Source organism: Delphinus delphis, chromosome 1 (assembly GCF_949987515.2).
Source record: "Delphinus delphis chromosome 1, mDelDel1.2, whole genome shotgun sequence".
Taxonomy (NCBI): domain Eukaryota; kingdom Metazoa; phylum Chordata; class Mammalia; order Artiodactyla; family Delphinidae; genus Delphinus; species Delphinus delphis.
The window spans coordinates 156,689,116-156,703,622 of record NC_082683.1 but is presented as its reverse complement, the minus strand read 5'-3'; the positions used below and the strand labels follow the sequence as shown (position 1 = coordinate 156,703,622).

The following is a 14,507-nucleotide window of genomic DNA, read 5'->3' as shown; positions in this document are numbered from 1 at the left end:
TATGTTGACAGTGAGGAATGGGGAGGACCCAAGATATTTTAAAGGTTCCAAGCCAGGGCTGTTGGTAAGATGATAATACCATTATCTGAGAAAAGATAATACAGAAAATTATAGAAGGAAAAGGAGTGATAGACAGTAAGGAGGAGAGAATTTCCAATTTGGTGGTGTAGAGTTTCAGATGCTAATGGCATATCATCCATAAAAGAGGTCTAGTAGAAGCAAGAAATGTAGGTCTGGGGCACAGAGGAGTTCTTAGAGCTAAAGGCACAATGTGGAGGTGGTCAAGTGAGGGGGAGACACAAAGTCCTGGAAATTAGGGCAACATGGCTGGACGGCTAGGAACTGACTGAGGAATGTCTGCATTCTAGGCTTGTGGAAAACAAGTTAAAAGACATGTGGAAGAGTAGACAAGAGCAATGCAAAGAGGACCCACAGAGTGAAATATCAGATTAATCAAGGGGAAATGATGATATGTTATGCTAGTACAGTTAATGTCTTCCTGGAGTTGGGTCAAATGAGGACTGAGATGAAGTCACTGGGTTTAGTAATCAGGAAGTGACTGGTGACCATAATGTGACCAATTCAGTAGCATGAAATCAGACTACAATTTGTTAAAAGACTGACTGCAATGTGTTCAGAAGTGAATGGAAAGCTACAAAGGTAAAGACAATGGAGAATGAAGGATGGAAGATACAAGAAAGATGTGATAACAAATGTCTCAATGTCCCTGAAACCCTAGAAGTAGGAGATATCAAGAACTTAGAGAGGTTCATCTTGGGAAGTAAGAGGACCAGATAAGAAAGAAAAAAATGTGAAGACACATTTGAGGGATGAGAAAGTGTTGATGAGGCTCTTGTCAGTTGGTTGTGATCTCAGTAAAGTAGGTCAGATATTGAGAGTGAGGTGCTAAGAGTGGAGTTGGGAAAATGAATAAAGTGGCATTCCTGTCTAGTCTAAAGTACATGTGGTAGGGAGACCTTCAAGAAGGTGGAGGAGTAAGATGTGGAGATCACCTTCCTCCCCACAAATACATCAGAAATACATCCACATGTGGAACAACTCCTACAGAACACCTATTGAACACTGGCACAAGATATCAGACTTCCCAAAAGATGCCCTCAGGCAACCTACACGCAGAAGCGGGGCCAAAGCCAAAGCTGAACTCCAGGAGTTGTGCAACCAAAGAAGAGAAAGGGAAATCTTTCCCAGCAGCCTCAGGAGTAGCAGATTAAATCTCCACAGTCAACTTGATGTACCCTGCATCTGTGGAATACCTGAATAGGCAATGAATCATCCCAAAATTGAGATGGTGGACTTTGGGAGCAACTGTAGACTTGGGGTTTGTTTTCTGCATCTCATTTGTTTCTGGTTTTATGTTTATCTTAGTTTAGTATTTAGAGTTTATTATCATTGGTAGATTTGTTTATTGATTCAGTTGCTTTCTTCCTCCTTTTTTTTATATATATAGATATATTTTTTTCCCTTTTCTCTTTTTGTGAGTGTGTATGTATATGCTTCTTTGTGTGATTTTGTCTGTATAGCTTTGCTTTTACCATTTGTCCTAAGGTTCTATCTATCCGTTATTTTTCTTTGTTTTTTTGTATAGTTTTTAGTGCTTGTTATTGGTGGATTTGTTTTTAGGTTTGGTTGCTCTTTTCTTACTTTCTTTCTGTTTTATTACTTTTTAATTTTTTTTATTAATTTTTTATTTTAATAAAATTATTTTATTTTTCTTTCTTTCTTTCTTTTTTTCCTCCCTTTTCTTCTGAGCCATGTGGCTGACAGGGTCTTGGTGCTCCAGCTCGGTGTCAGGCCTGTGCCTCTGAGGTGGGAGAGCCGAGTTCAGGATATTGGTCCACCAGAGACCTCTCGGCTCCATGTAATATCAAACAGTGAAAGCTCTCCCAGAGATCTCCATCTCAATGCTAATACCTAGCTCCACTCAACTATCAGCAAGCTACAGTGCTGGAAACCCAACGCCAAACGACTAGCAAGACAGTAACACAACCCCACTCATTAGCAGACAGGCTGCCTAATATCATAATAAGGTCACAGACACCCCAAAACACACCACTGGACGTGGTACTGCCCACCAGAAAGACAAGATCCAGCCTCATCCACCAGAACACAGGCAAAGTGCCCTCCACCAGGAAGCCTACACAATCCACCGAACCAACCTTAGCCACTGAGGGCAGACACCAAAAACAGCAGGAACTACAAACCTGCAACCTGCAAAAAGGAGACCCCAAACACAGTAAGTTAAGCAAAATGAGAAGACAGAGAAGCACACAGCACATGAAGGAGCAAGGTAAAAACCCACCAGACCAAACAAATGAAAAGGAAATAGGCAGTCTACCTGAAAAAGAATTAGAGTAATGATAGTAAAGATGATCCAAAATCTTCGCAATAGAATGGAGAAAATACAAGAAATGTTTAAAAAGGACCTAGAAGAACTAAAGAGCAAAGACACAATGATGAACAACACAATACATGAAAAATTCTCTAGAAGGAATCAATAGCAGAATAACTGAGGCAGAGGAACGGATAAGTGACCTGAAGATAAAATAGTTGAAATAACTACTGCAGAGCAGTATAAAGAAAACAAAAAATGAAAAGAATTGAGGACAGTCCTAGAGACTTCTGGGACAACATTAAACGTACCAAGATTCGAATAATAGGGGTCCCAGAAAAACAAGACAAAAAGAAAGGGACTGAGAAAATATTTAAAGAGATTATAGTTGAAAACTTCCCTAATATGGGAAAGGAAATAGTCAATCAAGTCCAGGAAGTTCAGAGAGTCCCATACAGGATAAATCCAAGGAGAAACACACCAAGACACATATTAATGAAACTATCAAAAATTAAATACAAAGAAAAAATATTAAAAGCAGCAAGGGAAAAACAACAAATAACATACAAGGGAAACCCCATAAGGATAACAGCTGACCTTTCAACAGAGACTCTGCAAGCCAGAAGGGAGTGGCAGGACATATTTAAAGTGATGAAAGGGAAAAACCTACAACCAAGATTACTCTACCCAGCAAGGATCTCATTCAGATTTGATGAAGAAATTAAAATCTTTACAGACAAGCAAAAGCTAAGAGAATTCAGCACCACCAAACCAGTTTTAAAACAAATCCTAGAGAAACTTCTCTAGGCAGGAAACACAAGAGAAGGAAAAGACCTACAATAACAAACCCAGAAGAATTAGGAAAATGGTAATAGGAACATACATATAGATAATTACCTTAAATGTAAATGGATTAAATGCTTCAGCCAAAAGACACAAACTGGATGAATGGATACAAAAACAAGACCCATATATATGCTGTCTACGAGAGATCCACTTCAGACCTAGGGACACATACAGACTGAAGGTGAGGGGATGGAAAAAGATATTACATGCAAATGGAAATCAAAAGAAAGATGCAGTAGCAATTCTCATGTCAGACAAAATAGACTTTAAAATAAAGACTATTACAAGGGACAAAGAAGGACACTACATAATGATCAAGGGATCAATCCAAGAAGAAGATGAAACAATTGTAAATATTTATGCACCCAACATAGGAGCACCTCAATACATAAGGCAAATGCTAACAGCCATAAAAGGGGAAATTGATGGTAACACAATCAGAGTAGGGGACTTTAATACCCCACTTTCACCAATGGACAGATCATCCAAAATGAAAATAAATAAGGAAACACAAGCTTCAAATGATACACTAAACAAGATGGACTTAATTGATATTTATGGGACATTCCATCCAAAAACAACAGAATACACTTTCTTCTCAAGTGCTCATGGAACATTCTCCAGGATACATCATACCTTGAGTCACAAATCAAGCCTTGGTAAATTTAAGAAAACTGAAATCAAATCAACTATCTTTTCTGACCACAATGCTATGAGAACAGATATCAATTACAGGAAAAAAAACTGTAAAAAAATACAAACACATGGAGGCTAAACAATACACTACTAAATAACCAACAGATCAGTTAAGAAATCAAAGAGGAAATCAAAAAATACCTAGAAACAAATGACAATGAAAACACGATGACCCAAACCCTATGGGATGCAGCAAAAGCAGTTCTAAGAGGGAAGCTTATAGCAATACAATCCTACCTCAAGAAACAAGAAACATCTCAAATAAACAACCTAAACTTACACCTAAAGCAATCAGAGAAAGAAGAATAAAAAACCCCGAAAGTTAGCAGAAGGAAAGAAATCATAAAGATCAGATCAGAAATAAATGAAAAAGAAATGAAGGAAATGATAGCAAAGATCAATAAAACTAAAAGCTGGTTCTTTAAGAAGATAACAAAAATTGATAAACCATTAGGCAGACTCATCAAGAAAAAAAGGGAAAAGACTCAAATCAATAGAATTAGACATGAAAAAGGAGAAGTAACAACTGACACTGCAGAAAAACAAAGGATCATGAGAGATTACTACAATCAACTCTATGCCCATAAAATGGACAACCTGGAAGAAATGGACAAATTCTTAGAAATGCACAACCTGCCAAGACTGAATCAGGAAGAAACAGAAAATATAAACAGACCAATCACAAGCACTGAAATTGAGACTGTGATTAAAAATCTTCCAACAGGGCTTCCCTGGTGGCGCAGTGGTTGATAGTCCGCCTGCCGATGCAGGAGACACGGGTTCATGCCCCGGTCCGAGAAGATCCCACATGTCGCGGAGCGGCTGGGCCCGTGAGCCATGGCCGCTGAGCCTGCGCGTCTGGAGCCTGTGCTCCACAACGGGAGAGGCCACAACAGTGAGAGGCCCGCGTACTGAAAAAGAAAAAAAAATCTTCCAACAAACAAAAGCCCAGGACCAGATGGCTTCACAGGCGAATTCTATCAAACATTTAGAGAACAGCTAACACCTATCCTTCCCAAACTATTCCAAAATATAGCAGAGGGAGGAACACTCCCAAACTCATTCTACGAGGCCACCATCACCCTGATACCAAAACCAGACAAAGATGTTACAAAGAAAGAAAACTACAGGGCAATAACACTGATGAACATAGATCCTCAACAAAATACTAGCAAACAGAATTCAACAGCACGTTTAAAGGATCATACACCATGATCAAGTGGGGTTTATCCCAGGAACGCAAGGATTCTTCAATATACGCAAATCAATCAATGTGATATGAACAAATTGAAGGAGAAAAACCATATGAACATCTCAATAGATGCAGAAAAAGCTTCTGACAAAATTCAACACCCATTTATGATAAAAACCCTCCAGAAAGTAGGCATAGAGGGAACTTACCTCAACATAATAAACGCCATATATGACAAACCCACAGCCAACATCATTCTCAATGGTGAAAAACTGAAACCATTTCCACTAAGATCAGGAACAAAACAAGGTTGTCCACTCTCACCACTGTTATTGAACATAGTTTGGCAAGTTTTAGCCACAGCAATCAGAGACAAAAAAGAAATAAAAGGAATCCAAATCGGAAAAGAAGTAGTAAAGCTTGTCACTGCTTGCAGATGATATGATACTATACATAGAGAATCCTAAGGATGCCACCAGAAAACTATTAGAGCTAATCAGTGAATTTGGTAAAGTAGCAGGCTACAAAATTAATGCACAGAAATCTCTGGCATTCCTATACACTAATGATGAAAAATCTGAAAGAGAAATTAAAGAAACACTCCTGTTTACCACTGCAACAAAAAGAATAAAATAGCTAGGAATAAACCTACCTAAGGAGACAAAAGACCTGTATGCAGAAAACTATAAGATACTGATAAAAGAAATGAAAGGTGATACAAACAGTTGGACAGATATACCATGTTCTTGGATTGAAAGTATCAACATTGTGAAAACGACTATACTATCCAAAGCAATCTATAGATTCAATGCAATCCGTATCAAACTACCAATGGCATTTTCCACAGAACTAGCAAAAAAAATGTTACAATTTGTATGGAAACACGAAAGATCCTAATAGCCAAAGCAATCTTGGGAAAGAAAAACGGAGCTGGAAGAATCAGGCTGACTTCAGACTATACTACAAAGCTACAGTAATCAAGACAGTATGGTAATGGCACAAAAACAGAAATATAGATCAATGGAACAGGATAGAAAGCCCAGAGATAAACCTACGCACATATGGTCACCTTATCTTTGATAAAGAAGGCAAGAATGAAAAATGGAGAAAAGACAGCTTCTTCAATAAGTGGTGCTGGGAAAACTGGACAGCTACATGTAAAAGAATGAAATTAGAACACCCCCTAACACCATACACAAAAATAAGCTCAAAATGGATTAAAGACCTAAACGTAAGGCCAGACACCATCAAACTCTTAGAGGAAAACATAGGCAGAACACTCTATGACATAAATCACAGCAAGATCCTTTTTGACCCACCTCCTAGAGTAATGGAAATAAAAATAAAAATACACAAATGGGACCTAATGAAACTTAAAAGCTATTATAATGCAGAGGAAACCATAAAGAAGACGAAAAGACAACCCTCAGAATGAGAGAAAATATTTGCAAATGAAGCAACTTACAAAGGATTAATCTCCAAAATTTACAAGCAGCTCATGCAGCTCAATATCAAAAAAAACAAACAACCCAATCCAAAAATGGGCAGAAGACCTTAATAGGCATTTCTCCAAAGATATACAGATAGCCAACAAACACATCGAAGGATGCTCAACATCACTAATCATTAGAGAAATGGAAATCAAAACTACAATGAGGTATCACCTCACACTAGTCAGAATGTCCATCATCAAAAAATTTACAAACAATAAATGCTGGAGAGGGTGTGGAGAAAAGGGAACCCTCTTGCACTGTTGGTGGGAATGTAAATTGATACAGCTAGTATGGAGAACTGCATGAAGATTCCTTAAAAAACTAAAAATAGAATTACCATATGACTCAGCAATCCCACTACCAGGCATATACCCTGAGAAAACCATAATTCAAAAAGAGTCACATACCACAATGTTCATTGCAACTCTATTTACAATAGTCAGGACATGGAAGCAACCTAAGTGTCCATCGACAGATGAATGGATAAAGAAGATGTGGCACATATATACAATGGAATATTTTCAGCCACAAAAAGAAACCAAATTGAGTTATTTGTAGCGAGGTGGATGGCCGGAGAGTCTGTCATACAGAGTTAAGTAAGTCAGAAAGAGAAAAACAAATACTGTATGCTAACACATATATATGGAATCTAAAAAAAAAAAAAAAAAAAAAAAAGCTTCTGAAGAAACTAGGGGCAGGACAGGAATAAAGACACAGACATAGAGAATGGATTGAGGACACGGGGAGGGGGAAGGGTAAGCTGGGACGAAGTGAGAGAGTGGCATGGACTTATATATACTACCAAACGTAAAATAGCTGGCTAGTGGGAAGCAGCCGCATAGCACAGGGAGATCAGCTCGATGCTTTGTGACCACCTAGCGGGGTGGGATAGGGAGGGTCAGAGGGAGGCCCAAGAGGGAGGAGATATGGGGATATATGTATATGTATAGCTGATTCACTTTGTTATAAAGCAGAAACTAACACACCATTGTAAAGCAATTACACTCCAATAAAGATGTTAAAAAATATAAAATAAAATAAAATTTAGAAAAGTATATGTGGTAGTCAACTGCAAGGAAAAGAATTGCTAAACAGTACTTATACACTGAACGTGACTGGTATTACTCTCCTGTGGAATTCATTGTTGCTTTCTTACATGGCTTCCCTCAGTAACACTTGATAGGCTGAAAATGATAGGAAAAACATGTATGATTTGGCTTAACTTTCACGTGGCACTGGTAAAGTAGTTAAATTGGAAAGGTAAGAATAACAGAATTCTAGAGTGTTACTGAGAGCACACTGAAATTCCCTTAGCGGATATTTACTGAGTACCTATTACTTACCAAACACTATGTAAGATACTAGGGATTTAATAGTGACAAGATGGACAAGTTACTTCCTGCCAAGGAGTTTAAAGTTTAATGAAAGATACAAACAACCAACCAATAATAGTACATTTTGATAAATGCTGTAATGAGTAGTTCTCAACTGGGGACAATTCTGCACCACCCCCCTCAGGGTCATTTGGCAGTGTCTGGAGATATCTTTGGTTATCAGAACTTGGGGGAGAGGGATGTGCTACTGGAATCTAGTGGGTAGAGACCAGAGATGCTGCTAAATATCCTATAGCATGGAGGACAATCTCTAAAACAAAGAATTATGTACATCAAAATGTCAACCATGCCAAGGTTGAGAAACCCTGCTCTAAAAGTACATAAGAGGTATATCAAATCTAGACATGGGAGATCATAGATTTTCTAGAGACAGTGGCATGAAGGATGAAGAAAATATCCAAGCAATGGTGTGGAGAAGAATTTGCATGGCATGTACAGAGACCCAGAGGCTAGAAAAAGCATGGCATAAACACAGGGATTAATAGCCATCACCATCACCACAACTACTTATTGAAGAAATATTTTGTGCCAGAGTTTCTATAAGATAACAGATATAAATTTTAAAATACAGTCCTAATTAAAATCCTATGTGTCAGATATTATTTCCATTTCACAGATGAAGAAAAACTGAGGCACAGAGAACTAAATAACTTGCCCAAGGTCACACAGCTGGTGAATGGTGGAGCTGGAAGTTGAATCTAGGTCTTGCTAACTCTACTAAGACCATGCTCAACCTCTAAATTCTACTGCCTTTCCAAGCTGACAGGGGCTGAGTCTGTTGGAGGAGAGTAAAAAGTGACACTAAAGGGTTGAAAGGAAGCACATTAGGACAGACCTCATAAGCATGTGAAGTAGTTTGGAGATTACGCTGAAGGCAGTGGGAAACCACTGATGGATTTTAATCAGAGAGTCACATGATAAAATCTGCTTTGAAGAAAGATCACTTCTAGCTGCATTGTAGGGAATGGAGTGAAGGAAAAGAGACAAGGGATGTTATAATTCATGAATCCAGAGATTATAGTATCCTGAACAAGAAAGGTGACAGTGAGGAAAGAATTCAAGCAAACTTCAAGGATTAAAACTCTTATTTAGTGACTGGTTGGAAGGCAAAGGAGAGGATGACATCCAGTTCCCAATCAGGGCATGACAGTGGACAAAAGTGCCATTCAGCGAGTAGAGAACACAGCTGTTTTGATGAAGCGAATATAATGAATTTAGTTTGAGATCATAAAATTCACATCTAAATGGAAAGGGAAGAGGAACAGCCTGAAGATAATAGATAAAATGAGATATGAGAGGAGGTAGAAGAACTGGAGGCAGTTATGAGGACACTGAGTAGATTTAACTGAGATAGGGAGGAAGAGAAAGGCTCTGGTCAGAGAGATCAGTTTTAGAGTTTGAGATCTCGTGGACCCTTCAGTTCACGTGGGAGTTACAGAAGAACATAGAAAATGTTAGAGTTAAGGAAAGCAAAGTGTGTCGGGACTAAGATGTTGCATATGTTAACAGTATGGATGTGGAAACCTTTCAGAATGATGAAAAGAGATAAAGTAGAGGGTGCTATGGACTGAATGTTTGTGCCTCTCCAGAAGTCACATGTAGAAATCTAACCCCCAATATGATGGAATTAGATGGTGGCCCTATGGGAGGTGATTAGGTCATGAAGGTGGAGCCCTCATGAATGGGATTAGTGCCCTTATAAAATAGACTTCAAAGAGTTCCCTTGCCCCTTCCACCATGTGAAGACACAGTGAGAAGAGAGCTGTTTATGAACCAGAAAGTGAGCTCTCACCAAACACCGAATCTGCTGGTGCCTTGATCTTGCACTTCCCAGAACTATGAGAAATAAATGTTTGTTGTTTAAGCCACCCTGTCTAAGGTGTCTTTGTTATAGCAGCCTGAAAGGACATAGACAAGGGGGAAAAGTGTCAGAGGCTAAAGCTCTTAAAAGGTGTCAAAGATCTTACAACTATTTTATAAACCCAAGTGATGGATGATTTTCTTTAAAAAAAAATATCAAATAGTGTCTTCCAGATTGAGAGTTTATATTGATTAAAATTAGGGAGAGGAGAATCAACGATGATTTCAAAGAGAAGTGGCAAACTAACTTCAAAGAGGAGTTAGTAGGTACGAAAGCAAAGGCCTGGAAACGGCAGTATGGGGTGATATGAATGCTGACCCCTCCATCACAGTCACATGAGATAAAATGAACAGCAAAGGGCTTCACTGGAGGTTTTGAGGGTCATAACATCAGCAAGGGACAGCTAGAGCCAGTCCAAAGGAAGACGTAAGAGTGTTTGAGGAAGTAAAATATGTTAGGGCATTTGGTCAGAATGAACATAAGTTTCAAAAGGCATAGGGGCATTATGAGGGTCAAATGGTCTAGGAAGAGTTAAAGATGGTCTGGATAGAGATAAATGGGTAAGGCAATGACTGAGGAGAAGCTTAATATAAAGGTGATTAGCCCAATAGTTTAATAAAATAGTGATGCTACTATATGGCTTAGACCAATGTTATCTAAAGCATTTTTTGTGATAATGGAAATGTTCTATATCTGCACTGACCAATACAGTAATCACTAGCTACATGTGGCTACTAAGTACTTGAAGCGTGGCTAGTGTGTTTAGGGAAAATACATAGCAACTTTAATGGTTTAAGGTGTGGCCCCCAAACACAGAAATGAATCATCAGTAACCTCCTACTATTCAAAGTGCTTAGAACACTGCCTGATCACTAAGTGTTAACTATTACTGTCATTATCATTATCATTAAATGTGTTTGACTTAAGCACACAATGGATACAGACTCATAGCTAAAGATGCTATTAAATACACATATATTATTATTGTGGCATATCTGGATGTTCTCAAACTTTCCCAGGTATAGAGGAAAAAAATCTGTCTTCACATATATGAGCATACACAAATGGCTGACTATGGGTGCTAATAGTTTCACTTCGCATTAAAAGTTATCGGCAGATAAAAAGATTAAGCATACAAGTCTCTCAAAGTACTGTATCACATCATAATACTATTCTTTCAATAGTGATACAGCAAGAGAATTTGCAGGGGAATAAGAATTCTCCAAAGAGCAAATTTGTTTAATTTAGAAAGTCAACATTAACAAACTGGTATTCACTTTGTGTGTTTGGAAAAAAACAGTTTAGCTATGGAGAATAACCAAACAAATACTCAGAAAAGAAAAAAAAGGCAATTATGGCATGCCTTTATTTTATTAGACTTGCCTTGGTTTTCTCAAAGTTGGCCTCCTCAGTCATTTTCACAGCTTGTTTCACCTGCTCATAAGCACTTACTTCTCTTTGCTGCATCTCTGTCAAGCTGCTCCTCACGGAAACTAGTGCAGACATTAAGTCATCTCCTTCTCTGTCAGCACAAAAAGAACATTGAAAACAGCAAATGATCAAATGATCGTGTATTCATACGTCAGGAAGAAAAAAGCATTAATATGTATTAGAAGAAGAGCCAGGGCAGGCCAGCTCAGCACATATTCAAGCACACCCCAGAGAAAGACCCTCTGTCCTCACTTGGTGAGGGGCAGGCAGAGCAGCCAGAAAAGCCATGAGTATTCATGGCAGGACTGCATCCACGTGGGATAATAACCAATTATGGAGAGGACTGGCACACTGAGGGCTGGAGAGGGAAGCCCAGAAAAGAGGAAATTAATTTAAAAATTAAAAAGGTGGGGGGCAGAAAAGGAGAAAAAAGTAATAAAGTAGGGAAGGTGGGGATTGTACTTCAAAGCAGAAGTAACCATGGTAAGAAGGGACTACTGAAATTTTGTTTACACTGTCGACTCCCCTCTCTACTAGAACAAACATATGTCCTTTCCTTTTCATCTTCCTTCACAATCCTCTTTTTCACCCTTCTCTATGAATTAAAAACTTTCACCTACTTATGAACATATTTCTTCTTTCAATGGGTAGTACTGGTGAATCACTCAAGTGCCCTGGTTACACATATAATGCTCATTATTTTACAAAATCTTATCCCACAGGTTTTGACCCTTGCCTAGATCCATCCCTTCCTTAGCAATTTTCAGAAGTACCCTAGGCTAAGCTATTTCTTGGGGATAGAATTGAACTGAATGCCAAAATGCATTGGCATGTAAAATAGCAAGGATCCAATCTTATGGATTAAATAAATCCATATAAAATTCTACATGGCCAGCCCAACACCAGGCCTGAGTGAGCCTCTCACAATGGGAAATTTTACATGATATATCAATGTGAGAATGAGAGGGCAGTTCTCCAAATTACCATCTTCCAAGGCAAAAGTTCTTTAACTGCTTAAAAATACCATGTGAATATTTTGATGAATATGATCAAGGAGTTTTTCAAACAAAGCAAGCAATGCAGCATTAACCCTGTAACATGCCATCATGATCCAGATGAAAGAGCAGCTGAGGCAGAAGATGAGGGAAGAAGCATGGGTGTCAGTTCTGGGATGAACTAACGAGCATGTAGTATTTAAGGAACTTAGTGTAACAATCAGAGCAAAAAGGAGAAAGTCCCTGAATAATCTTGGCCAATGTTTAAAATAGGGAAAAGGGAGAGTTGGGCTGATATATACATGAGCTTCATCTTGAAATATGGAGTGCCTAAGAAGTGTCTTTAATTCTTAAGTTATTCCACAGTTGCTAGCAGTTTTAAGCTTTATTAAGCATTGCTAGTAAGTATTATCACTGTTTTTAAAAAGAAAGTCTAGAAGGCTAACTACAACATTTCCTTCTTCCTCATTTCTGGGAAGTTCCTACCCATAGTCTTTCAAAGCCAGCTATACAGAAGATTGCCAATCACCCACCCCCAAGTCACAAGCTGGACTGAAGTCCCAGGATAGTACAGTAGTAATCATTTCTCCTGTCTGAAAAGTACACTGAAGCTCCTCCAAGGCACTATGAGCTACAGAAAGGAATTTAATATAAAGCAGTTCCACCCTGATTCCCATTTGAAAGTATTTTGATCATTAAGAAAGAAAGAGCGGTTATTGTTGCTCTTACCTAGTTTATGACATAATGAGGTCTGAGTGGAAGGCAGAAATTAAAAAATACTATAAGGACTTCAAACCAATTTTTAAATTATATCCAATGTACTCAGCAGTCGTTAAGTATTCCCTCCAAAAAGTCCCAAGTGCCCTAACAAAACACCACAAACATATGGGTCGTCTGGTCTCCAAGTTGTGCCTGATCCTCTCCTTTTCAGCTGCCCAACGTTGTGTCACATAGTCAATAAATTACATGCTAAAAAATCAACAACATAGTTTAAAACTAGTGTTACAATGCTACATTTTGAATAGAGACCAGGAAACTCTTTTGATTTATCATATTTGGGATATAACTTTTTAAAAATCCATATTAGAGTCATGCAGGAAATACTATGATACAGTTCTTTGAGGGTTCAGGCTTCTAACTATGCTTCAAACTAGAAATCCAAACGTAAAAAGTTTTGGTCACTCTTCAAAGTCAGCATACACTCAGTATTCAGCATTCTGCATTACTAAACTGAAAGAAACTGAACACCAGCTTAGGTCATATAGACAAAGATTTTCATTTATAATAAAAGCAGAAACCTTCCATAGTATACTGTTATTAAGGTAGAACATGAGCCAATGACACGCTGACAAAGCAGAAAACCGAACTGAGAAGGTTAACATTTATTTTAAGAGGCTAAGAGCTGAAATTTAGGATAGAGACAAAGAAATATATAACTGAGCAAGAATCTAATTCCTACATGACTGCCAGACTTGGAATCAATGAAAACACTGTAGCTTCCTTTCAAAATATTTTTCTCATGACCTAAAAGGATAATATGAAATGCAATATAATAGGGGGAAAAAAAGTTTTTTATTTGTTGATTGGTTTTGTCAGACTACTTAGTTTATCTTAGACTATCCTCTTTATCTGCATGACTTTGAATATGTTTTTCCATTTTAAAATTAAATTTTCATTACTTCCTCCTTATAATAAATTAATTACCAATATGGTTAGGGACCTATTTAACACATACTTTCAATTTCAATGCCTTCTTCTACTTCTCCAGTGGTAATCACTGTTAAATATTGTGTGTTTATTCTTTCATATCTTTCTCTATGCATATGTATGAACCTGGAGAAAATATATAGTAAGGTTGTGAATGGACCTCTGAAGGAATACAAACAGTTTCATATCAGGTATGTCTTTCTCATCTTGTTTTATTTTTTTCCTTCAACAACATATTTTGGAACTTGGTCCCACATTAGTACATATAGATCTACTTCAATCATTTTTTTTGGCTGTGTATAAAATTTCATAGTTATCTCAACTGTAGTTTAGTTATTCTTCTTTGAAGAATATTTAGGTTGTTCACATCTAAAAGAAAAACCTCTTGTTTTCTTCTACACCCAGTTTCTGTATTCACAACACTTCTGATACCACATGTGTAGGTTTTCCACATACAGCACTTCTCTCAATTCTCAGTGGACACTAACTCAATTCTGACAGTAACTGCCTGGAGTTGGTACAGACCCCACAGGTTAAGGCTC

The 14,507-nt window shown here is 37.9% G+C and overlaps 1 protein-coding gene across 4 annotated transcripts in view; it reads right to left on the bottom strand.

The window, feature by feature from the left end:
* SDCCAG8 (SHH signaling and ciliogenesis regulator SDCCAG8) overlaps nucleotides 1–14,507 on the bottom strand; it is a 261,098-nt gene that overhangs the window by 186,547 nt on the left and 60,044 nt on the right. For all 4 annotated transcript variants that reach the window (XR_009516945.1, XR_009516946.1, XM_059996857.1 and 1 more), the window contains exon 9: nucleotides 11,216–11,354. Coding sequence is in view for 2 of the 4 variants with exons in the window: in XM_059996857.1 (XP_059852840.1) it covers nucleotides 11,216–11,354 (139 nt within the window). In the remaining 2 variants the exon portion in view is untranslated. The remainder of the gene's footprint in view (nucleotides 1–11,215; nucleotides 11,355–14,507) is intronic.